The sequence below is a fragment of the Chlamydotis macqueenii genome, chromosome 2 (assembly GCF_036417535.1).
Source record: "Chlamydotis macqueenii isolate bChlMac1 chromosome 2, bChlMac1.mat, whole genome shotgun sequence".
NCBI lineage: Eukaryota > Metazoa > Chordata > Aves > Otidiformes > Otididae > Chlamydotis > Chlamydotis macqueenii.
In genome coordinates this window covers 74,793,660-74,820,628 of record NC_141557.1, presented here as the reverse complement: position 1 = coordinate 74,820,628, position 26,969 = coordinate 74,793,660, and the positions used below count along the sequence as shown (strand labels likewise).

The 26,969-nt window shown below is 41.4% G+C and overlaps 2 protein-coding genes across 2 annotated transcripts in view; one reads left to right on the top strand and one right to left on the bottom strand.

Moving 5' to 3' along the window:
• Positions 1 to 357: 357 nt before the first annotated feature.
• On the bottom strand, positions 358 to 26,333 carry WRNIP1 (WRN helicase interacting protein 1). Its single transcript, XM_086740300.1, has 7 exons — positions 25,782 to 26,333; positions 16,056 to 16,247; positions 14,806 to 15,050; positions 7,832 to 8,061; positions 2,580 to 2,735; positions 1,630 to 1,709; positions 358 to 1,133 (listed from the first exon to the last, which is right to left on the bottom strand). The coding sequence occupies exons 1-7, from the start codon at positions 26,301 to 26,303 to the stop codon at positions 858 to 860; spliced, it is 1,701 nt and encodes a 566-aa protein (XP_086596426.1). The 5' UTR covers positions 26,304 to 26,333; the 3' UTR covers positions 358 to 857.
• MYLK4 (myosin light chain kinase family member 4) overlaps positions 15,017 to 26,969 on the top strand; it is an 84,702-nt gene continuing 72,749 nt past the window's right edge. Inside the window, exon 1 of the mRNA XM_086740299.1 lies at positions 15,017 to 15,112. Coding sequence (XP_086596425.1) covers positions 15,057 to 15,112 — 56 coding nt within the window. The 5' untranslated portion in view covers positions 15,017 to 15,056. The remainder of the gene's footprint in view (positions 15,113 to 26,969) is intronic.

Below are 26,969 nucleotides of genomic sequence, written 5' to 3'. Positions count from 1 at the left end.
GGACATGGATATGTTTTCAGTAAGAAGGGGAAGCCAAACTCTCTATCATAACAGCAGGAAGTCAATTTGTGTCTCTTCACTTTCCAATTCAAAGCTAATGGAATTCCTGAAGCACAACTGGAAATAAATAAGCACACTTTGCTACCAGGAGACTTTCCACAAGTACCCCCCCAAACATCATCACACAATAAAAATTTTAAGTGATACAACTTCAAAACCTAACATAATTCAGCTATTTTCATTATGATTCTACTTCCAAAATGATTTAAAGTTGCTCTGGAAAGTAGAGATGATAAAGTTAAAGGAACCTCAAACTTTCAAAACCATACCACCATGATAAGAATATTTAAACCAATGTATAGACACTATTTTTTAACAACTTTATTTGTTTAATAAACGTTGTTGTACAAAATTGGTTTCTGGAACATAATGAGAGGAAGAATTACACTGGAATTATATTTTGTTCACTGTATTTTAGTGTGGAGGAGTACAGTTTACTATTTTTCTGGAAAACAAACATTCTCAAAATTTGAAATAGAAATTGATTTTAAAAAGCAGCACAATAATATTCCTTGTCTCACAGCAAGAGTCAGAAATAGAAGTGTCTCATTTCTTCTCCATTTAATTTGAACCAGGGTGACAGCACTATACTGACAAAGCTTATTTTTGCATTTCTACACTGCCTAACTGCAATTCTTTACAAAACATCTTCAGAATAACAGCAGTAAAGAAGTATCTGAAAGGTTCAGTGGTTTAATACGTTCAACCACAGTAACAGATGACTGAAACTGTAAGGAGAATTTCCATCCCAGTACAAACGTATGAGTCAAAATTAAACCCCATTCCAAGCAAGGTGGTCACGTTTTTCGTTCCTTGAAGAAGTCTGTTCCTTTCAACTCTTCCGGTAGATAGTCCTGCTCTACAGGTTCCTTGTACATGGGGTTATATTTATAGCCTTTACCATAGCCCAAGTTCTTCATGAGTCTTGTTGGGGCATTTCTCAGGTGCAGCGGAACAGGCGGCAGAGGTCCCGTGTGCATTCTCAGACATTCTTTGACATTGCCATACGCCTTGTATACCTCTATCGACTTTGGTGCTCTGGCAAAGTACACTACACATTGTGCTAGAATGACCTGGAAAGAAGAAAATGGAGAATGTTAAATGGTTTCTTTTTAGCTCTTGGGGAACAGGTCTGTTATTCAGGTTGTTTGTGTAGTATGACAGGGACTATGTTTCAAACTGACCTCTGCCTACTGCTGCAATATGAATATTATTATGTAGCAACACAGTTCTTTGATGCTTTAAATTAGCTATTCTTTTCTGGTAGTGAATATCACAAAGCATGTAATTTTATTTATAACAGAGGAAAAAAATTGGACAGAGTAAAATGACGTTAGTTCACATAACACATTTTAATAATAAATATGCAGGGAATTTTATTTCAAACTACATAATCTATTTTAAGAGCTATAATGGTTGCTTACTTGTCAGAGAAGGAGTGTGCCAAATGAACAAATAACTAAACTTGTCTTTTCTTTGTAAGCTCTGTTTCTTTTTATAATTACAAGGAGGTTTTACAAGTTGTAGTACTTTCAAATCACTGAATTAATGAATTAAGGAAGTCTTTACCTCACATTCTGGCATTCCAATAAAGTGACAGCCTTGGTAAGCAGCAACTGCTTGCGTTAAAGCCAGAGGATCTGCCAGCCCTACAAAAAGATATCAGATAAAAGGAGGTTAAAGTTAGCTTTCTTTGGTTGTAATCCTCTCTTTTTTTCCTTTCTTATTTTTCCCCTCCCGTGGGAGAGAAGATTATCCATGCACATTTCAAAGTTGCTTTCTCAGATGTTGGAACTTCTGATACAACACTTCGCTGTACATAAGGTGTACTCCCTCAGTCCACAGCCTTCCTCCTTCTGCCCCCCTCACATAAAAGACAGGTCTAAATCTTGGGTATGATTTACAGTCTGAATCTCTTGCCACATGGTGGCAGGCTGAGCAGGAGCTGCCAGCGTATGATTTGCTTACTTTTTGGAAGTGAGAAAGAAATGGGGAAATACTGCTATATAGACATAGCTTCCCCAGATCTTAAGACTCTCCACGCACCACACGTGCTAAAAGTGTTGCTGCATCTGTTACTTTGGCTATGTCAATCAAGATGTCTTACAACTAGGAAGCCAGCTATAAAATCTGAAATTTGCAAGTCAGAGTAGGCATTCACCTTCCACAGTCATTAAAAAACCAGACATCCCTGAAATGCACATTCTCGGTCACACAAGTTTACTGGTAACCTACAATCACCAGACTTTAAAAGAATCCATATTAATACACAGCCAAAACCTGACCTTAAAAAACTTTCTTTCCCCTACAATAGATAATCCTCACAATGACACCACATGTAGGTCTATGCCTGCACATACAATTTTTGTTGGACATGGAGCATTTCATTATTCTGTATCTATTTTGCATAAAGCAGTTTTGGCGCTGGTTTCTTCTTGAGTGCCGATTCTTGGAAACCAGAAGCCTGGCAGATCTTCATCCAACATAATATTCCAACATGAAATACTGCAAATACTGACCTATATCTTCACTTGCAAACCTCACCAGCCTCCTTGCCACATACAGTGGATCCTCACCACCTTCAAGCATTCGAGCAAGCCAGTAAAGGGAAGCGTTTTCATCTGAGCCTCTCATTGACTTATGCAGGGCAGAGATGCAATTATAATGTTCTTCTCCTATTTAGAATGGAGGAGAAGAGATACAAAAAGCTGTTAGGAGGAAATTAAGTTAAATGCACTTAAGGGAATGGAATATATTTTACTTGATCACAGGAGGTAAACATAATGTGCTTTTTCAAGCTCTTTTTACATATATGTAATTATGGTGTTCATCAATGTTTTCAACACCTTCATGCTTTGCCACATGGATCATTACACTAACTACATGAGCATAACAGAGCAACTGCAGATGAAAAGGAGAGGTCTTTTTAAAACACTGCAAGGCAAACAATTTGTTTCTGGTACCCTAATGACCTTTCCTTCAAAAGAAAAAAAAATAGGGATATTTTAAGCAGTTAGGAAGATGACTCTATAAAAATATTTCCTAATTGATAAAGAGTAAAGGATGAGCACATACAAACCACTGACCATTGGTTTTGGACATGCATACAGCTCTGAGAAGACAACAGAAGAATCAGAGAAATCCAGTACTGTATGCTAGTGATACTTTAGAAACAGAAATTTCACATAAACTAAAACTTGAAAATGAAGTGTGCAGTAAATCAAGCATGAGTTTGGTGTATTATATAGGGGAAAACAGCAAACACTGCTGTGGATATACAATGATGGCACATTACACAATCTGGAGGAAACAGGATCGCAGCACACAATCCTGGCAAACCCCTAAGAAATGTTGAGTTCAGTTGTGGACACTTGCACTACTGGAAGGGTCCTGAAAACCGTAAGCAGTTGAAACAAAAAAGCCACAAACAAAAGGTGAAATGCCAGACTGTTAAATAGGAGTGGGACGACTGAATGAATTACGAGAAAATTTCTTTTAACATTTAAGTTTAATGTAAGATTAGATAAGGACTCCAAAGACAAACAAAGCCATTCCACAGATCTTTTAGGGCTACAGTTAAAAATAGATGGTTAACATTACAAACACTGCATGAGACCCTTCCTGCTTGCAATTTTTCTCTGTGCAGCTGGTTTTGATTCCTATGCATTTCTTTTAATCAAACTTGTAAGAGTATTTTGCTGCAATATTGTTATTAGATTTTCCACATAATCTGCCTTTTTTATTTTTGAAGTGCCTGGCATTCCTTGGCTCACAGCTAAGTGTGTATTATAAAGGCAACTGGCTGCATGCACAGCCATCTGTTAATATTTCTCTTCTTCCTACCGCTAAAAGGATTTACAGCCCCAGGGCTGTATCAGAACACGTCACCGTTGCTTGTAGGCAATGGAAAACAAAAGGCTGCACTCATGAATTTGAAAACCAAAGGCCCCATGCTGCTGCAATTGCTTCTTTCAAAGCCAGCAAGACCTCTACTTCCCTGGTGAGAAACTGGGTCCATCTTCCCGCATCGCTGGTCACACTGCGGTGTGGTTCTGTGGGGAATTCAAGGCGTGAACTGCCAGCTTATGCAGGCTGGCAGACAGCTATTTTCGATAGGACTCCACACAAAGAGCCCTGTGGTATGCAGTCATCACTCATGCCAACACAAACAGCGTGTCTGTGCCCCATCAGAATACTTGAGTTACTAGCAATAAACCCAAGCAGCTGAACTCACATTGTCCTCCTGGAAGAGGCGTCTCTTGGTCTCTTAAGAGTAAGGAAGATGGCCTTTATGCATCTCCAGAAGTTGCGCTCACCCAGGTTTTTTGCTGGAGTGCTTTTATACACTGTTGAGGCTACTGTAAAGTGCTGGACTTGGGGATACCAGCTGGAGAGGCAGACGGAATCCACCGGATAGTTTGGGACTAGAGATACATATCTGTGAGGTATTTCAGAGCACGTGGCTGAGAAAGGGGACAGTTTTCTCCCTTTATTTCCTTCCTCACCAGATTAATGTTGCTGACTGAGTCATCAACACAATGACAATACTTATACACCAGACTTGGACTTCTTCAGAAAAACTGTGCAGTTGTACTTTAAATGCAGTTTCAATTAAAAGCAAAATACAGTTACAAGCATTGGACAAAAAGGTTATATGTTTCTTTTTAAAAAATACAGTTTATATATTTTCTATGTGAAATACTAGAAGCAGTTTTAAGAAATTAGACAGAAGTTTTTCTGACCTTTATTTATTTGCTCTGTCTCTCAGGTTGGTTAGCTAATATATAGATTCTGGTCTTACGAATTCAGTTGAGAGATAGACACATACAACCCTATCTATCATTGCTGTTCTGCATCCTGGATGCCTCTTGAAATCAAAACTCTCTTGGAATCAAAATACATTTACTCTATGCAGTTCCTACAAAGGCAGATACCCTTCCTAAGAGAAACAAGACACTGCACAGGAGACTTTGTGGAGGACTAGGGTGTCTAATGTATACAGATGCATAAATCTTGTTGATCCCCAGTTTTGAGCCCCTGTTAATTTAGCTAAAGTCTTATTGGTAGAATACAGGGAAAAGACCTTATTCACTGACCATAATTAATTTGCCCTCTACCTTATTTGTAAGGTAGAGGGCAAAAGTAAAACAACAGTCCCTATCTCATATTACTTCCTGTCTGTCTTAACCAAAGGTAAACATCAATTGCTCACTGATGAAGGACAGAAGAAAGTCTTGGAAGAAAGACTAGAAAGACAGCATGAGTAAAAAGACTTCTCATTCCCATCCAGCAGAAAACAATAAAGCTGGCAAAAAACATTATGGCATGAGATACCTTCTCCATAGAAGAGGAAGAAACAACTGTGTTCCATATTACAGAATAAAGTATATTCAGTTTAACACATTCCCAGCCTTTACCATAAATGAAGCTATGTTACCATATAGATAATGACTTAAAATCATGCAATTATTCTGATATTTTTCTTTGGTATTTGCTATTAAATCAGTGTTAGCAGTGAGACACACTACATAAGAGGAAGAAGAGACAATACAACTCTATCTTAAAAATCTAGTCTTTGTCCATCTGCAGTTAATTTGAATTAACTTGGTTGCTGCATAATTTTCTCCAAAAGTTGAAATTTAAAAAAATGCAATTGAAAGCTAAAATATGACTAAATAGTTTGTTTCTGCTCACACTGCAAGGACAGCTGCTGGCAGTGAAATTTGAATAGAGCTGTTTCTTTGTCCTTCCAGCTAAAATGCACAGATTATCTATCTGCACACAGATCAGAACAACAGCCTAACAACTGGATTAATAATAATTTCCTTCCTAGATTACTTGATGAGAGGACAAAAAAGAATGCCCAACCACATATATTTGCCAATTTTTGCTGAAGGTGAGAAAAAAAAAATATGTAAAATAAAAATTCCGTATTTACACAACTCTGAACACTACTCAATTACTGGATACTTTCTACATTAACACACTACACTCAAATGTATGCTGCTGCTATCATGACTAAAGGTGTCATGTCTTTTCACTTTATAAGGCTGAAGCACTTTATTCGAAGATTGTAGATTCCATCACAAGAACTGCAATTCAAAAAGTATTTGCTAAAACATGCTACAAAAGTGTCTTTATTGATACAGCAGCCTCTATGCACAACCCCTTTGTACATAAAAAGATAACCAGGAATCTCTACTTCAGACAAAAATGGTCAACTGAGACACAGACTGCTCAACAGAAGAGAGAAATTTTGTAAAGGCATGTACTCAGGCGACTTGCTATTGTGACAGAATCTGTGGCAGGCTCTTTGGCATTCATCCTATCAAGAAAAACAGAATTTTCACTGCTCTCGCCCTTCTCTGACAATCTCTGACAAAAAAACCCAACCCGCTACATAGAGCTTGAAGGATTTCTGCCACCGAGAAGGGGCTGACACGTGCTACTTAGTAAGCCTCAGAAAGAGGCACTCCATCCACCTGTAAGGGAGCAAATAGGCATAGGAGGGCTGGGAGCGATGGCCACCGCCAAGAGTTCTGTGTGGTAGTGGCCACAAGGCGACAGCAAACACACAAGGTACCTCCACAATGCAAGAGACTCACACCAGTGAACTGGTCAGATTTTCTGCTCCCTCTTAATCGACTTCCTCCCGCCAAAAATCCCGTAAATTTTTTCTCCTCCCTCACCCTGCCTACTCTCCACTTTTCAGCTGCCATCATATCGATATCTGCCCAGCTGACTTTTTCCTGACAATGAGTCATCATTTCCTCTTTGTAACAAGAAGGCTGCAAGCAGGCATATAAGTTTCAAACAACCTCACGAAATCTCTCATTACAGGTTTTGAGTAGTGACAGTTAATTGAGCATACCGGATGAGGCTCTGAGCAACCTGATCGAGTTGAAGATGTCCCTGCTCCTTGCAGAGGGGGTGGACTAGATACCTGTAAAGGTCCCTTCCAACCCTAATGATTCTATGATTCTATACCAGATACAGTGTCAGAATGAAAATCAGTTCTCCAAAATACTGCTTGGCATAATCATTTGACACTATACTGCACAGTGATTGAAGTATTGCTGAAGAACTCAAGTATGCGTTCAAGGGGATTCACCTAATCGCTAATACTCTCTTGATTTTTAATCCTCTCATGTAAAATGGTATAGTGGCCAATTACTGTGATGCCTAATATTGCCAAGTCACAAATTTGGCAAGAGTGGTTATCACATTAGGAAGCCTTAAATGCAATTAGATTTATGTGAACTGTCCTAAGCTAGCTACAAAATTCATTACCTTAAAAAGCAACTCCCTAAATAAAGCAAACTGCTCAGGTTCTGACATAACATATTGTTGCGAATGTGAGCACTTCCAAGACTTCCAAAGGAGTTGAAGCACAATGGAAGATTTCCAATCCTCCAAGAATAAATCTCCTAATCAAATTATTTCTCCCTCTTTACATTGCAACCCTCCTAGAAGACAATATTCTAATAACCTTAAATAACAAATAATTTCACCATGCAATTGTATGCAGGGCAGCAAATACATCTTTCAGCCAGCCTACACTTCCTAAGTGGTAAGAGGAAATCTAGTTTAGAAGAATTTCTGTGTGAGCCTGCTACACTGTAAAGGAAAAGTAATTTTTAGGCCAAATTTCAGTACAACCACTGCTTCACCAGAGCAGTTGGTATGAAAGTGGGGGGAGAAACAGAAATTATAGAGGCTATCAGCTCTTGAAAACGCTGCATCTCAGAAACTGTATCAGGTACTCACTCACCTGCTCTGTCATACAGGATGTGAGATCGCTGGAGCCCTTCCTTTACATGCTCTTCTGTTATTAGGATGCCATCTGCAGAGCCACCTTTGGTAATATTCAAAGGAGTGGTCTTCCCCACTGCTAACCTGGCCTGAACCGCTAACTGGAGTCCATTTAGTCCAGTCCTTGCATCACCGTCGCAAAGGTAGGCTAAGGCATTTAGAGCTTTCTCCTCTATGTATACTGGGAATCTGCAAGAGAAGAACCAATACACTGTTAGCCCTCATCACGCTCCCCTCCTTGCGTATTATGCTAGAGATGGCATTTCTTCACAAAGCCTGTTGAGAGGCAGCTGGGTTAAGGTTTAGTTCTTAACTCATTCTGCCATGATTAAGCATTGCAGAGCCTGGGAGAACACTGTGGGACCCGACACCTCTTCCTCCTGCCCCAATGCGTGTTAAATACAATTGCACACGAAAAAGGTAGGGCAGGAGCTCTCATGTATGTAACCCCCTTATTTTTCCTTATCTCACCAAGTTCAATGGAAACTAGGCTTAGGATTTTGCCAGAGCACAATTCTGGCACAACCAGTTTAACTTTACAAGGCTTTACTCCATCAGCATTTCATAGCTAGCACTTCATATTCCTTGTTGGAAGGACAATTAAAAGGTAGGAAGTTATCCAAATGCACACGAGAGAATATAGTGAGGTATAAAGTCATTAGCATAAGGTTTTGAACTAACTACCAACAGGAAGAGCTGCTATCAGATGTTCTTTAAAAAGCAACAATTGGAAGGACTGTTTACATTGTAAAGCATATACGCATCCTACATTCTTTTTTTTAAAATGGTAACAGGTATTACAACTTAGTCACTGGGTTACAAAAAATATCTTACTAGAAAGAAAAGGCATCCCAGTACATGCAAGTCACTGTTCTTGCCATGTACTACTCTAAGTGTGCCAGGACTACACAAACACACAAAAAAGGCCGAATTTCAGTGAACACACAATCTAAATGAACAAGATGGGAAGAGTGGAGAAATGCAGCAACAGGTGGAGGATCTCTTGAGATCTCATAGTGCATCTATGAAAAATCTGGGAAAGTAACAAAGTCCTCAAGCTCTTTCTCCAGGTTTTCATCTGCTGGGCTGCAGTCCCCACGATCAGCGCACATGCAAACCAACTCAATTCTGCACATTTCACATGCATATTGTTGAGGATTTCACCCTCAAACTTCAGTTACATAGACAAGGTAATGGCTAAGGTGTTTGCCAGGCAGAGGGTACAGATTATCTGATCTGGAAACAGCAGCTAGTGGAGTTAAAGCATGGCATATTAAGCAATGGCCCTAACTTAGCCATTTCTATTAACTGGGCTGAAAATCAAGTCACCAGTGGAGATTAACACACCGAGCTTGGCATGAGAGGCCATTTCTTATGAAGCCCTTGCGTGCCAAATAATTAAGGATTCACAACAGCCCTACACTTCATTCACCAGAAAGATTTATTACTGTTATTACCGGTGGTGTATAAAAAGGCAATGCCAGGGTTCCCACACACACGTATCCACTAATCTTCATTACTTGCCTCCTCTTCCTCCTTGCAAACCCACTGTGCCCTTCTTACACAAAAGAAAAAAAGAGGAGGTGCTGGAAAAGCTTCAACAGTCAGTATTTGAGCCTTCTCATGCCTTCTCGTGTGAGAGACAAAAGCTTGTAGATCTGCAATCTTAATCCACACCACTCAAGTGAAGGCTGACAAACGTCTTCTAGGGCCAAAACCCATTCTGCAGAGAGTAGGCAGCAGGAATCACATCCTGTTGGAAAAATAAATCTACCTATATACAAATAGATATCTTGTCATATTTTTATTTCCATCTCCTTATTTCTCATGTATTTGACAAAGCTAGGAAGAAAAAAACCCAAAGCAACAAAAACAACAAAAACTACACACACACACACGGTGGCACTCCCAAATAACAGTGGCACTCCCAAATAACAGTGGCACTCCCAAATAACCCAAATAACACCTCCAAGGTGTTCCAAATACCTTCTTTGTGTTTGAACAGGGAAGCAGAAGAATGTAACAGCACAGCGACTTATTCAGTCAAGTATTTCATGCATCAAATTCCTGGAAAATCAGGGAGCAGCATTCACCCCTCAGCACAACAGATGGGCACCCAATTTTTCTATATGCAATGAAAGAAGGCAGCAAAGGAAGCAAAAGCTATTTTTCAAGATCCAGCAGGCACTACACACAAATGTCCTGCTGCTAATACCTCCATCAAGATGAAACAAAACAAATATGCTGCCACTGAGCAAATACTTTGGATACACTAGCAGGGCAGACTAAAGAGAATGTTTCACCTGCAAGGATTAAGCTCTTTGCCGGCTGTTTGTAAAGACCATGTGTTTGAGCCCTTCTCACATCAACACCCACAACTGCACTCAGTGACTGGAAGTTGAGGGGAAGCGTTGAGAGCATGCGAAGGCAGGTATTACTCTTGCAAGAAGCTAAGAACAGTCTGTCCCAAAAAAGTTGAGGCCTCAGAGCACTTTTGTCATGTATTTGCTAATTAGAAGCTGGGCAATAACGCAGAGTCGTATTCCTGTCTCTTCAGTTTCACTCTAGGACTTTAGTGCTCTGCTGACTCAACACAGGCAACTGGCATTACAGGAACTGAAACAAATATGCACAAGGAAATACAGAAAACCTGGTTATAAGCAAAGGTCTTGCCCACTTCCATGGTGAAATCCAAGTTATAACATATTGGTAATGGAAATTACGCTCCAAATAACGTATCATGTATTAGGTCAATTAGTCCATGTGTACAACAATAGCATGACATGGAGGACATTATAAAGAGCAAGAATAAAAGGAGAAAATATCCACGTACAAGCTGTTTGCATAGCACATTGATGAAAATCACTGATGAAAATAACATAATGCTTCCCTGTTCCATAATCTCAGCTCAATTCACACTCAGTATTTCAAAATATTAACCTTTTATACTCAGAATAACTGAATTCAGTTATATTTTCTGAGGAATTAAAATGTTAAATTCCATTTTTTGATGATTTAAGTTCACTAGGCAGAAGCCAAATTTCAAAATCAGGATGACAAAATTCTTTCAGTACCTTGGCTTCCAAAATATACTTGTATTTTACATTTTTAAGCCCATCCTCTCTTCAGAAGGTCAAGTGCCCTACAGCCTTCCACTTTACCTGACTTCTGCACACCCTAGAACTGCAAGGCAGAGTAACTCCCATGCTTTCTGACCTCTTCCCAAGCTCCTGATCCTCTTACAGATGGGCAATCTCATATTTTGCACTCTCCAAAATTAACACTGAACATCCACTGGATGCCAATGCTCAATGTTGGTACCTTGTAATCGATGCTACTTGGAGACAAAAACATAAACAAGTCAAAAGGGACACTCCAGAATCCATCACTCACTGAGCTGAAGGTGATATACTAGCTTAAGGAATGGAAAACTACCACTACAGGATAATAAATCCTTCTTCCAACTCTTACCTCCAAACCCTCAAGACAGTTTGTGCCAAGAATCCATGTGAAACATATAATGAACTACCCATAAAGCCTGTATAACACCATAGCATTTGATCCAATGACAAGAGGGTGTAAACAACATCAGAGTAGATATAAGGAAGTCCAAGCAAGGAGAACCTCTACAACGAAAGATTTAAAAATAATTGAGTAGAACATGAGATAAAGTACTCATTGCTTCTTTCACATATCAATCAGTACTTTCTTACTTTCTCAGTGCAATTACTCTCACTACACTCACTCCTTGACAGATTGCAACATTTTTACAGGCAAATACAGTTCTTAATCTGAAATACTGTATCATGATATGCGTTGCTCACTGTCTTACAGCATTGTCTTTGAATGTTGCCTCTCATTCCAGTAACTCTATTTCCTGCAAGGAAATTGGATGGATATTCCAAAAAGTGAATAATTTTCAAAAAGGTATTGAACACTGAAGACCCAAAGGAAGCCCATCTTCAACACTGTGATTTACACACCAGCGAATTCAAAACCTGTCAGTACTTGCAACACAGCCACTAACAAGCTGAACTGCATGATGTCTGGGCTTGCCAACAGGAAACCGGGGATCCTTTCGTTTCCCTCAGCTGTGCGCCTTCCGTGCTATCTACCTTCAAATACATTAATCCACCATCCAGTTTACTGTCCGACTTCAAGCAGAGACACCACTATGAAGGCAGCACTTAAATCATAAAAATAAAAAGCCAAGAGAAGAAGAATTTTACTTCCTCCTTTACTGACACAGTACAAGTATAGCGTATCAGTGTACACCTGGAAGTTTGTGCATTACTGAGACAGCATAAACTGCAGAAAGCACATGCAAAGTTTCAGCAATACGAAGCATCTTTAACATTGACTTCTCCTTACTTTTCTTCTTAAGTGTGCTTCTTCCTTTCATATTCCCGAGTCTTTCAGCTTAATTTACTGCAGGTTTTAATAGGCACAATTTGATGGCAGGAAAGTTGATGAAAATATAACACAAAGCACATCTTATCCTAAAGAAATCCAGTAACTAATACAAAAACTGTCAAAGAAGCTTTATGAGTGTGATGACATAACAAAGGAAAAGATACCAAAGTAGGTAACATCTCCTAGTTCTGTTTCAGCTTTGCAGCAAGAAAAAGGCCACTGTGGGATGACAGAGAAGCCAGGTGACCTAACCTTTTCAGAAACTTGCAGCAATGGTGGAGGCAAGATAAGAAAAAGCCACCAAGAAAATTTAAGGAAATAAATTTGCACAGAGCACACTTTTCCTTTGACTACTGTTGCACTTGCATGGAGGCAGAGATGACAAAACCTATTGAATCAGTCTGCAATGGCTGCGTTCTTGTTGTACACAGAAGATGCCTGTAGAGGCTAAGGAAGATTTACCCTCACCTTATTCCTCAAGGTAATAGGAGAGACCACAAAGAATCATTCTCATCTTCAGAATCTCATCTAGGACAGACATTATCTCAGACAAGTGATGTGATATTAAGACCATTTGATAAATCGAGGCCAAGCAGCACATGCAGGACTTCACACTACACTTCCGTAGTTTGGGAAGGGAGACACACAAGAGAAATTAAATCCAAAATTAACTATACACATTTCTTGTGCCTTCTGGCCAGATCTCTGCAGCATTTTCAAGGTAGGCATGTCCCACATTTGGGGACATGCTGCCTTACAGCTCCTTTTCCAACTCTGGAACAAAGGTGAACAACCAATTCAACTCCAATTGGCGACTTTCACTTATTCCTGAGTCCAGCATGAACACTGTTACTTGCCTGCATCTAATAACAGCCCTGCTGGGAAGGTGACGAGGTAAAAGATAAGACATAGCTGCTCCTGCAGAGTAGCAGGTGGAGAGGAAATGAAGGGGCAGAAATGGTATGAAAGCAAGAAGAAGGAATTAATAAGGAGACCTTTAAAACCAGAACCACAGTAAGGGACAGGATGGCTTATAAAAAGCCAAACTCATCAGCCACAGTAAGTATCAACTACAGACCAGAAACAGACAGCGGCAGGAAAGACAAGAAAGACTTAACCCATAACTGCAACAAACACTCCTAAATTCTGCACCCCATTTTCATTTTCAAATGGTTGGCTCCCACATTAGTGGGGTCCCTTGGAGCGAGGTCCTCTCTCTCCATGGATAGGTTTCTGAAACTGTGCTAGTCTGACAGTCTGCCTGCCAGACTTCTTTCAGTTTGATTAAGCACCACACCGTGCTGTTTAAATCATCCATAGCTAATGGAAAGTTACAGATACAGAGAAACCCAAACCCAAACCCAAACAACTGCAGCTGAAACTATGCCTTGTACTTTAATCCCATACAGAAAGGAAAGACTCAGAACCCCAATCAGGGTGTAGCCACAATCACAGCTGTGCCACTACATTAAGGCTGACATGCAGGACTACCCTCTCTTCTAAAATTCACATTACTACAATGTGTAAAAGCTACAAAAGAGTAAATCATGAAGCAAGGTACCCTAATAGCTTTCCTTCCCTGCCCTGACCTCAGCACTCAGGTTAGCAATTCCTAGTGCTTACATTCTGTGATAAAGCTAAAGGACAGAGTGGATTCCCTCTCATTTATTGAATACAGAATGCCTGCTCAATTATCAGCATGTCAATACTCTGTAAATTACTAGGAGTATAGACAAGCATATGAAGGAACTGTAATGATTTGTATGAGAGCAGCATAGTACCAAGCATTATTCCTGTCTGCCCGACAGACACTTCAGAAGGCAGATAACATCCCTTATGGACAAACTGGGACCTTGTTTCTTCCAAAACTTTAACGTGACTATCTGGCTTGGGCAACACGAAGCAGAGAAAAACAAAGTCTATCTTAAAACCATAAATTAACACTTCACAGCAACAGTCCCCCCTCCCCACAGCATACCATAAAATACACCACAACACTTATCCTCCAACTAAAGAACAGTAGTATTCTCCTTGATCTTGTTAAAAAAAAAAATCCTCAGAAAACAACAAACTTTTGTGAGGCACTTCCAAATTAATTTAAGAGGGTATGCCCCACCCACCACTTAATGGTAACACAATGCTTTTAACAATTGGTAGCAAGAAGTAACACACATTAGGGTGTGACAAACACCCAGTTACAGGCTTCCACAGCAAATCCTCAGCAGCAGAATGGATTTAAATAACCTGGGAGGGTGAGTCAGGAGCTACAGATCCAAGTATAAAACTCTATCTCGTAATACAGACGGCGAGATTATGTTTTGGATGCAGAGAGCCAGTGCTTTGAATTCTCTCTCTCCTGTCACCCCTCACCCCTGCCATATGCTGCCGCTTCTTTTCTTTACTATCAGAAGTGGCTAGGGTTTCTCTTCCCACCCCTCCAACTGCTTCATTCTCTCCCTGGCAGGCAGTCAATTCCTCAGGCTGTGTGCGTTAACACCCTGCAGCCCATAAAGTACTCACTCTGAGCTCTCACTGCTGCTGCCAGTTGCAGAGCTGCCGTGCTGGTTGCCCTGGCCCAAAACCTGGACTCCTAAGGACCTGACGGCCCGCATCAGAATCGCTTCCATCGCTTCAACCGAGAGCTTCTCCAGGACAATCACCCGGCATCGGCTCAGAAGAGCGGCATTGACTTGGAAGGAAGGGTTTTCTGTGGTCGCTCCTATCAGGGTCACCGTCCCACACTCGACGTGAGGAAGGAACGTGTCCTGAGGATGGGGGGGAAGCAGAAAAAGCTGATCTCAATCAATGACAACCTGAAACATCCCATGTGAGTAGGCTTCATTTTTCATGTCTTGTGAGTCTTTAGGTTCTCTGTTGATATGACAAATAACCTCACTGACAAGGCAGCTCATCTGCTCAGCTATCTACATGATTTCATTTCATGCACATAGCATGTTACAGGCTGATCACCTTAATAACTCATGCTTGCACTGAGAATGACTGTTCCAGCTGAAAAGAAAGTGTCACAAATCTCCAGATTTTCAGTTTATTTTATTGCCTAGCAAATGTAAATGTCATGAAATCAAATATGTTATAAAATATAACAAATAGTGAGGCTACTTCTAAATACTTTTTGAATTAACCTTCAGGGCTGCAATTCCCTACATAATTCTGTGAGAGGACTCAGAAAACTACAGGAAAATTGGTGTATGGTTCGATATAAAAATTGTAACTTGTAGTACAAAATTCAAGTTTTCCATGGTATGACTAGGAAAAGAAAAAGGAAAAAAAACCCACCCAAATGACGGCTGCAACAATGTGTTATCCCAAAGTACCATGCCATGCCTTGCCTTACTTTTCTTGCAGATGAAACATTAAAAAACACGCACACTCTAGGCACATTCACATTCCAGACCTTTTTAAAGGTAATGCAGAATGCTACCCCAGGGTGGAGGCTGAAATGAAGATATGTGCAGCAAACATTATTAACAGGACTTTGCAGAAATAAAATTTCAGAAAAACATCATACAAAGCCTGGCACGCAAGTCTACTATAAGTATAGCTCAGCCTTTTATTTAAATCTTTCTATCACAATAACTAATCATTGATTGGAAGCTAGTTATGGAATTTAATTTTTATGTTTCTCCCTAACTAATCTACTAAAAACATCAACATTAAAATCAAAAGTAAGCTATGATCTTAAGGCACAGTGGGAAATTTTACATAAGTGCTGACAAAGGCTTTTTTCAAAAAGCAGCGTAGGACAATACCTGCTGAGATTTATTAAAACGATGGATCTCATCAATAAAGAGGATGGTTTTTCTCTTGAAGAGTCTTTTTTCATTCTGGGCTTGGCTGATGACATCTCGAACATCATTTGTCTTGGCACTTGTGGCCGACAGTGTCACAAACCTCGTGCCGTTCTTTTTGCTGCTGTTGGCTATGATGTGTGCCAGCGTAGTCTGAAACAATAATAGGAGAAAGCTTTGTAAAAATCATTTTGGACACAGAAGGTACTCATTTGAAGGAAATATGTAAAGAACAAAGCTGTGTATTGTGGACATAGGGACAGTGTTGACAGTTTACAGAGTAAGGTATTTTAGTTCATGATATTCTAGCACAGAGGACTTAAAAACTTCCTGCCAGAGGTAGCTGCCAATTCCACCGTTGCATTTCTAATGCCTGCACTTCTATGTACCAGACCTATTCAGTCTCAATACTGAGGTCAGCAATGACAGCTGCCTCCTTTACCACGGAAGAAGAACTCTTCACCAAACATATTTCAGTCACAGAAGATGAGCTGACTGCAATTCGCTGTGCAGCTATTTTGTAGACTATGTTAATGGATAAAGAGCTGGACTACCCCAAGACACTGACAGAAGAGTTTACAGTGCAACCACTTTTAAGAAACAACAACCTACAATGTTTTTAATTAAAGTATTTTTCTATTTCCACTGCACATAAAAATGAAATTAATCAGAATGCAGTTCTCTACAAAAGCATGAGAATGTTAGTACTGAAAAATTATATGTACACTTAAGAAAATGTAACTCTTTAAATCTAAATAGTCAACAGTAATCAAATGCCGGCCCAGGGAAACAAAGGGCAGCTGACTGAACAAACTGATGACTGGTTTTAGTGAGCAGCTATGATATTTTTCTTTACTTATAGGTAAATCCTTCAAATCAGAGTTTGTTTACAGGGAATTTCACCGAACCTACCAAAGCACAGAAGCAACCTCTGGTACTACCTCCCAGGGAAATTCACTACACCTGAACACATCACAGGCACAATTTTCAGACTTCCCTTCATAACCCTTAGCAAAGGCACATGTATCTGCATGTCCCAAGCACAGTGTATCTCCACTTGAAAGCACTGCTAGAGAAAAGCAAGTGATTCTTCCATCAAACTCACTCTTCTATTAAAGAAGGGGCCCAATGAGACTGAAGACAGGAGAGCCGCAGCAGCTGAGGAGTGGAACAGGTGCTGACAAAACTGCTTCAGAAGATATTCCAAGTACTGAAGTTAAAGCAGCAGGTGCTGCCAACCTGATCCTCTTGCAAGGAGGCTGCAGAAGCAGCCACCTACCACATGGCTACCAGTGGTGTTGGCAGGATCTCCTTCACTGCCCTAACAGCACTACTTTATCTCTTTAATGGATCTCCTTGTCCCCGAAATGTCAACTAGCCCAAGATGGGAAAGGAGGGGGGCTAAGGGAGAGGATGCATCACTATTTATTCTTGCTTTAGTTTTAGTAAGGGCTTCCTGATTGTCTTCATAAGAGATGTCATTTCGCATCCTGATACAAGCCTCACATCCTGTGGTAGATCCTCTCACTCCCTGGAGCTCAAAGCACCAGCCCCTTGACTCCTTGTATTGCTGCAGAAGACAAGACTGGAAAGACACCCTGGAAAGTGCTTGCAGCAAAGGCTACAGAAATCAGGAAGACCTGTGAAACCAAAAACCAAAAGTGAAACTATCTTTGAAATTAAGCTAACAAAGTAAAACCAAAGTTGGTGTTTCCTTACAAAACGGCCTTGATTCAGAATGTACCTCTGGAGCATGTAACCACGCCTTAAAAATCACTGAAAGCATGGAAACCCCCAATACATCAAATTTGAGGATGAAAAAGGAAAAATGTACCTCCTCCTTCTCTAAAATGTGGCGGGGTGGGGGGTATGGAGAAAAGAAAAAAAAAAAGAAAACAAAACTAGTAGCTATTCTTCTTGTAGCTCCCCTTGGACTGGTAGCTTATACAGCATCCTGGCTCTCATTCACCAGGTCACAGAGAGTTTTGTTGTTTAAAAAAAAGAAGCAAGGAATTGTTTTTAAACACAGGCACAAGAGTCCATATTTCTACACTTAATTTAGGAAAAAAAGTACGAAGAGATTTGTTTGAAGGTTACTATTAGGCCAAGAATCTACTTAAAAACTGCTGCACAGCTGTCAGCCAACATGTACTTCTCCTGCTCTGCCAACTTCTGGGTCAACAAAGGTTGTAATAAGAATAACACACATTGTCTTTCAAAAGCAGTGTTTGACACGGACAGGCATGTTCATGGCTTCTTCTTTCTGTGCTGCACAATCAACCATTTAGGAGCCCATCACATACAGGTCAAACTTTGCCTGTTCCTCTGAAAGCCTATTATTTCCCATGAGCTCAATTTTTTTACACTGCTTTTCCTCCTACCATCTCAAGCAAAAGTCAGTAACACGCTACGGTTTTCTCCCTGTTTATTACTATTAGGTGATAAGCTAGGACACATATATACCAGTGGAGTCTTAACTTCAGCAGGGTAGCCTAAGTATGAAGGTTAGAAGAACTGTAAGAAAGCACAAAAGAACTGCAACTAGCATGCTAAACCCCTAGTTGTCTCACTAAATTCAGGGGTAATGTATTTGAGGGATAAGAAGAAAATTAAAAATCTGATATGGAAGATAAAATCTGATAAGGCAGAAGAAAATACACTGAATATCCCTCATTATCTGAAATAAATTCTGAAGTTTGATCATTACATTAGAAAATAAGTCTTTTAAAATAGTGACACTGATGTGACAATTTAATATGAATGGATACATCCATATCAGAAGCAGCATAGCAAGCATAAAGAGGAAATTTAAACAAGCTGATATTCTGCTCCTTTTATTACACAGGTGTTTCTTCTTTAGATCATGTTTTTTCCTTATCGGGAGAAGCAGATATATTGTTTCCCATAAATTGTTATTTACATCAATGAGAACAGGAGTGATCCTGCAAACTAACCTTTTGCTAACATAACTAAAAATTACACCTTACAAAGCTCACAGTGCAATATCGTTGCCCCTTTCATCCTCACCTCTCTTCCATTATCCCATGAAACTGTCCAAACTCACACCTATCATCTCTTGCTGAAAATTGCAAGACATTAGTGACTTATCTGTTTAGACAGGCTACAAAAGCACCACCATAAGGAGCTGTTCTGAAACACGGGGAAACATATCCACCAAGAAACTAATGAACCAATGAGTAGCACTTTCAACTTGAGCCTCTGGTCACTTATTTCCAGATCCACTACATGCAGAACAAACACTTAACTACCAAAGCTCTCCTCCACTGTCCTGCAAATTTCTTCATGTCAGCCCAAAAGAGAATATCCTTTCCCAAAGGCTGCAACCACCTGGGATTTACAGAAACCCAAACAAAAAAATAGCCACGCAAGCCCACTCCCAGGAACTATGCTACCAGTTCTTCCAGGCTTTGACATGAGTTATAGATGAAATAAAAGCAATCCACAAACTGTGCTTGGGTCCACACACCTCTCACTGTCAGAGCAGTTTTAGTCAACCAGATTTGCTGTTTTGGTTAACTGGATGTTTGTACCAGGAGACACGAATTTTCCACAAGTTTTCTTGGCAGGGCAACCCTCTTTGAGTGTAACGTACTTCCCTATTCTCTGTGCTGCCACCAGTCAATGCAACCTCACACCCCTGGCTGGAAGAAAGCAGTAAAAAGCAAGTACAAATTAAGCCAATCCTATTGATGCTGATGTTCTGTTACTAACGTCACCTGCTTAGAAGTAAGGTGGTCTTTTCATTTTTGCATCTCTTTACCAGGCCATTGAACTATGTCCACTGCATTAGCTCACCAAAGCCCCTTCCAGGAATAAAGAGTGGTATTGCCCAGCTCTCTTCAAGAAGTGAAACTGAAAAAATTGTGAACAGACTAGCATTTATGCTCAGATCATAGTCAAGAAGTGGACTATGAAACCTAAGGTCATTCTTACCTCACTCTTGTGGAAGATCACGTAGACCTTGTTTAGGGATCTGCCTAAGGTTGCTTGTTCATGGAGACTTTCCTTATTTATTCTCAAAATGCACAAATCTAGCAAAACAGCTATTCTAGATGTCAGTCACAGAAAACAAATGGTCTCTCCGATTACATCTATACTGTGTTCAGCAGTCACGTCAGAGAGCTCTTGCAAGGTGTGCGGAACAGCTCACAGTCATTCTGTTCCAGCCTCATGGCCCCTTTCATGAGGAGTTGACATTTATACTACACTTCATGGAAGCACACTGGTGCAAGAGCTCTCCTTGCACCTGGATGGGCTCTTCCAACATCTGTACTTCTCCCAAGAAGTCTGGAAGGTTGTATGGTCTGCTAGGCCACGTTTAGGTGACCAAACAGATCTGGCACAGATCTGCACTAGTGTATAGACTGCAGCGTAGCATGGATTATTCCTGAGCAGGGATAATCTAGTTGGCATCTAAGCTTCTCCACCAAATGACTCCCCTAGTTTGTTTCAGCGCAAACCACAGTGTGAATTATGTTTGCGGCAGGGATGACAGAAGACTGACAGCCTAGTGCAAAACACAAGCCCAACAGGCTAGCTACATCTATAGACTTGTAGGGTCTAAGCTATGTTATCAGAGTTCTGAACTGGCATCCTGCTTTTTTCTGCTGTCTTCTGACCATGACTTTCCCTGTCTTTTTGCCTCTTCCTTTATTCTGGCCAGGATTTCCACATCTTTGCTTACATGGTGTTGTCATCAACAGCCTCTCCTCACCCTCAACCCTCCTTTTGAGGGCAGCACAGCCATACTGTGGTTGACAAGCAGTTAGGAAAGGCCATGCTCTGTTTCACTGCCCTGAGTGAGACACCAACAGCGCTAGCATCCTTGGATGCAGCTTAAAAAGCTGAAGTCTGTCCCACCCAACACTGCTGAGCTGACACCAAGCTACCACATTGCATCACAGGAGACAAGCCAGGCTGTGTTTGAAGGGAACTCGCAGGACAGCAGATGAATATGGCCCCGGGGACACTGCCTATAGAGATAAATGCAATCAGAAGTGGCAGCAGTTGGCATTTATGTAAGGGCAGATGCTATTCTTACCCATCTTGTTTGGTTCATCACACCCCAAATAGCCCACTGTGAGACTACTGCAGGAGTAAAGTGTCACTGAACAACAGCCACAGCATGTGGATCACCACACTCCCAGAATCCAAATCAGACCAAGCATAAACAGAGGCAAGGTCACTGCACAATGTCTACTGAAATGGAGCTGTGCCTCCATTTGCTGCATCCAGATTTGTCTCCTTCTATTCCATCTGCTTTACAAATTCAATTGTATTTTCTCTTCCAGTTTTCTCTTCCTAGAGAACTACACTAAGTTATTCCTGACTTAGACTGGCATAAGCAAACTCAAGTACACTGTATTTGAAGACTTCTCCCAGGCAATTGCAAAGACAAATTCATTTTTCAGAGTGGTTCTGGACTTTCACTCTATGCTACTGTAAAAGACATCATGCAGTTAAAAATCTCATAGTAATCAACCAAAGAACTCATTACTTCAAATGGTTCAAATCAGTCCCCAAGCCGTATCAAGAGAAGATGAAAGATACTCAAGTAATTAAATAGCCATTTAGGTAATCACTTGAATTAACAAAATAGAAAACACTAGAGGGAAAGGATGATAAATATGCGGGGAGCAACATATTTTAAGTTGGACTTCCTGTGCTTCAATGTGTCATATAGCAAAGTCTTGAAATACAAAGAAAAGAAATACAAGGGAGTCCTAGAAATAAAATATAAACTCAGTGGAGATTTAATACAAACTTCAAATAGCACTTACTGAGGTTTTTAATATTTTGCACTCATATCAACATGGCATATTTTACCTTAGTGCTAGATTGCACATATGGACCCCAGAAAATCACACATGAATGTTCTTTGTCTTATCTTTTGTAGGGAGCGAGTTCCAGACATTTGCTGCCTACATTTTTTCTTGTTAAACAGCAAACGTTAAAAGGGAATGCTTACTGTATTTAAATACAGAATGTTCAGGTTTATAAGGCTTAAACCGTATCTGTGTCAGTAAAATTATTCAGTGCTCAAGTTACGCTGTGTCCTCCTGCTAACTCTTTACTAAAATTGGTGCCCCATGGCAGACAAGCAAAAATCTAAATCCCTGCATTAAGGTCTCATAAATCACAGTACAGCGTGCTCAGATTACAGTAGGATTCATACAGGCTTTAAAAAATTTGCATAGTCAGGATGAACAAGCTAAATGTTCCTAAGTTAATAATCATGGCATCTCTTTGAGGCATCTCTTCTGGCTTGTGTCTGGTCAGCTTCTTAAAAGCAAAAAATATGTTCGTGTGTTCAATACTTGATAGTGACAAAAGTAAAAACAAAAACAAAGAGTCAAAGCCTTTTCACCTACAGCACCTTGGCTTCCTAAGGAATTAGGATGACAAATTAAAAGTACAAAGATCACACTCCCTTAAAATAAGAATACAGATGAAAACTCAAGAGAAAATAAATTCACAACAGGAGTACCCTGATTTTGTCTTGTCAACTTCGATTGTGCCTCCTTGAGCATTCAAGTGCAGCTGGGGCTGAAATCAACTTGGGCAGAGCAACACAAAGCACATGTATTTTTACCTGGGTATCTATCTTTATTACTTTCATGATGAAAGTTCTCCCAAAGTACTCTTGACCTACAATATGAAATACTGCATTTATAGCAGTTCCATAGCCAAGATTCTTCTCTTCTTTCTTAGAAAAAAATCTTTTGAACTACAACTTCTCATAAAGGTCCAGACTGATAAGTACATAAATTAATTTGAAATTTGGCCCCAAGGATTAACTCCATCTCCAGTTTTGGTTTTTTTTTTCACTTAGTCCTGCTCTACCATTTTCAAAAGAAGTATTGGTTAGCATGGCATTTGGCTGAAGAACTGGAAGAAAGCATAGACAGGCTGCAATAACCAGATTCCATGGGTAGCAGGAACGTGAAGATGTTTAAGGAGCCTATGACCATCTTACACAGCACTTCTGAATTTAGACCAACATATCTAATTATACTCCTATTTTAGTACCTACCCTCTAATGTAAGGCTGTTTTCTCTGATGAGCAGAGTTTAGCATGTGGGCTTGTTATATTTAAAGCTACATAACATGCATTTATTTCTTAGTATTTTTCGCACTGAAAAAGACTGTACTTAACGAGAAAAAGCTTTTGATTATCAGTCCTACTATGTCCTGAGGCAGGGAGAATACTTGTTTCTCTTTCACAACATCTGTCAAGTTTCAAGCACTAAGTTATGTGATTCTTCACATAAAAAGAGAAATAGGCTTACTTTTCATCTGTCCATCCTCCACCTGTTTCAGATTACTTCCTCAGGAAATGTTTTCTTAGATATGTTATATATGTACAACTCAAACAGTAAGTGAATGAGGTATGCAATTTGTTTTCCATCTTTAGGGGGCCTATTTTGTCCTGCATGTTAAATCTGCAAGGACAGAAATTTAATAAAAAAATGCCCAAGTACATGATAGAACTTCCAGCCATTTACCTGAGACAAATAACACAATTTATGGGGAAGATCTGAGATGAAACTATACTCTAGCACTGTCCCAGAAATATTGATAAACATGGGTGAAGGGAAAAGTTCAACTTTTTGCAGCAGGAATTTCTCAGTCAGCCAGGAATGAATGGTCCATCACAACCTAGCTGAAAGAGCATAGGCTCAAAACTGTTTGTTGAGAAGGAGTAACCTAGAGAGGATAAGAGCTACCCAACAGCTTAAGTACTTAGAGACAGAAAAATCTAACAGATAAATGGGGCAAAAGGCACAGTGATGACTGAGGAGCAGTGGAATTTAAATCTTGTGAGAAGAGAGCTTACTAAATACAACTCCACATAATGTATACAGGGAGGAAGACAGGTCATGAGAAAGGAGAGTGAAAGCAGTGTTATTACAGCATAAAACAGATCATCCGTCATGCAAAAGCAGTTTCAGCGCCACAGAAGGTTCCTAAAGAAGACCTGAAACACAAGTGTAAGCTGTCACAAGCTCATGAAAAAGCATAGCCAAAAAGGTGTGCTCATCAGACCACAACCCAAAGCCCTCTGAACTCAGTTCTGACTTCCAGAGAGTATGCAGCCTCTGTTTTGTTACCATTGTAATAGCATTTTTTTCTAAGGAAGAAGGGCTTCAAGAAAGGGCAAGCAGACACTATTGACAGATACCAAGAAATAAAAAGGCAGAAGAGTATGAATAAACATAGAAACAGGGCACTGAACATGTTACTAATTCAGTAAAGTGGATTCCTAAAGAATTCAGTTCCACTTCTCTCTCTGACCATTTTGCTTCAGTCAATATACCTCCCCTTTAATGAGTTTTTAGAAACAGCCCTTCTTTACCTCATCTTCTTTGATCTCTCTCTTTCTGACACTACCTTGTTATTTTAAAGAACAGCAACTATTCAAGAACATAGCAATTATTCAAGTATTCAAGTTTTTAGGTGTACATTATCTAGCTTAAACAACTTGTTGCATTCTTGCTAACAGTATTCATCTATCAATTATTCTCATACTTGCTCCTTATTAACTGTGATTAACTGGCATTATTATTCAAATACCATACATATGAAGTATCTTTTTATCTTCAAGCAAGTATGCTGAGAAAAGCAAGCTGCTGCTCTGTCCTTAACTTCTCTGCTAGCATTAATGCATTAGTCACTACTTTCCCTATCCCATATTTCCCACACATGCTTTCTGATATATATATATATCTATATATATAATATGCAAAACTTAGTGCTGTTCACACATTAGAGTGGCAAAAATAATAATGTATTTTGCTTGCCTATCTCCCCCTGTCACCTGGAATACAGGGCAGGACAAAATGAAGGTAAGGTCTTTGATTGCTCACTCCTGACCTTACCTAAGGCATTCATTTGGCCCTTCCCACACTACAGCTGTACATCCCTTCACTGTTGTACTGTAATTACAGTGCCTTTTGGGATTCACCATGGTCTCCCCTGGTATCTTAAAAGAGGCAGAACAGCAGCATGCAGCAGCCAGATCCTGGCAAAGACTGATCAGAGCGTTTGCTTGAAGGTGGATGACTGCCTGGCCACAAGTTAGTTCCTTTCCTGCTGCCTTGTGTGATGGGGCCAGAATTTGTAAGCTAAAGCAAACCCTACACTAGTAATCTGCCAGTATCTCACCCACTTCCTATACATTTTTTACAGATTCTGTTTTGTTGCTAAGTTTCTCGGCTTCTGTGTTTTAGTTAACGCCTTTGGAGTTTACCAAATCTAAACTATGTGAAACCAACACGGACGTGTGTAAACAAAGTGCAAGCTGCAGGGAGTGGAGTTGGTGGGGGGGAGCGACTTCCGTTTTATTCAGGAGGCAAGTTGCACTTTGGTAACCCAAAAACTTGAGAACGTCAGGACGTCACAGAAGACAGGAAAAAACAGCGAGTTCAGAAAAATAAACAGGCACCACCCGTGAAATTCGTCAGCCTCAAAAGCCAGGTGAAACAGAGAAAGGCCTGCACATCCAACCCGAGCTGCTCGGTGCCAGCCTCTCGCTGGTCGCCACTCGCCTCCCCCCCGGGGCCTGGAAGAGCCGCCCGCCGGCGGGGCGGAGGCCGGGGCCAGGCGGGAGCAGCAGCAGCAGCAGCAGCGATAGCAGTGGCGGCGGGGCCCGGCGGCGCCACTCACCTTGCCGCAGCCCGGTGGCCCCCAGAGAATGAGGGAGGGGATTTCGTGGGACTCCAGGAGGGACCGCAGCAGGGTCTGGGCTCCCAGCACCCGCTCCTGCCCCACGTAATCCCCCAGCGTGTCCGGCCGCAGCTGCTCGGCCAGAGGCTTCCCCTCCAGCTTCTGCGCCAGGCTCCCCCCGCGGCCCGCCGCCGATGAGCCTCCGTCCTCCGGCTTCACGGCGGCCTCCTCCCGCCTCGCCTCGCTCCTCCTGCCGGGGGCTCCCGGGCTCTGCCCGCCGCCGCGACCCTTATGGAAGAGGGAGAAGACAGGGGGGCCGGCGGCGGCCGGGCGGGCCTCCTCCCGCTCGCCCGGCGCGGCGGCGGCGAGGCGCGGCCGCTTGTAAGGCGGCGACGAACCCGGCTCCGCATCGCCCTCCCCGCTCTGCAAGCACCGGTCCAGGTGTGAGTTGATGCCCGCGCCCGGCAGCTCCCGCAGGCACACGGGGCATTGCACCAGCGGCTCCTCCTCGGCGCCCTCCATCGGCTCCCACCGCAGATGGTCGGGCGGGCCAGGCCTGCTCGGGGCAGGAAGCGAGGCCGCCGTCCCTCGGCGCCCGCAGCCCTTCGGGAGCTGTAGTCTGCCCGGCCCCCTCCCCGCCATAGCGGAGGCTTCCGGCAGCGGGGAAAGGCCCCTGAGGGCAGGTGCCAACATGGCGCCTTGAGGGGCGGGAGTCCGTTACCCCTACACTCCCAGGGCGTTGCGGGTCAAATTCCTCAGAGGCAGAGGCCCTTCAGCCCTAAGTTGTGTCTGGAACCCGTGCTACTGTTTTTCTACCTTGACATAAGGTGTTGAAAAATGTTGTGCAGTATTTCTGTGGTCTCTCAGGCTGTGATTCCAGGGCAGCGTAAGGTTGTCACTACTGGCTTTGTGGCGTGCAGGTTTCCAGCCTCAGTGGGGTTGTGCAGCCAAACCTGAGGAAGGGGTAGGAGAAGAACAAGGCCATACTGGCCCCGTTCAAATGGCCTGAAGGGCTGTGGAGCTACTTCGGGGTCACGCCGATCATTATTGCCAAGGTTTGTGTATTCAGGGGTCCACCTGGCCATTTGTTGAAATACGTGTAAACTTCATGTTCAGTTGAAGAGCTACCAATTTTTTTTTTAATTTTTAATAAAGAAAATACAGCTCTTGTATTACACAGAATGCAGG

Bases quoted from the DNA above. Each gene is read 5' to 3' on its own strand.
- WRNIP1 (XM_086740300.1), bottom strand. From the start codon at position 26,303: ATGGAGGGCGCCGAGGAGGAGCCGCTGGTGCAATGCCCCGTGTGCCTG. The intron at 2,736-7,831 runs GTGAGTGAGTAC...CATTCTAAATAG, and splicing joins CATCCTGTATGACAGAGCAG to GAGAAGAACATTATAATTGC. The intron at 1,710-2,579 runs GTCAGTATTTGC...ATCTTTTTGTAG, and splicing joins GTTTGCAAGTGAAGATATAG to GGCTGGCAGATCCTCTGGCT.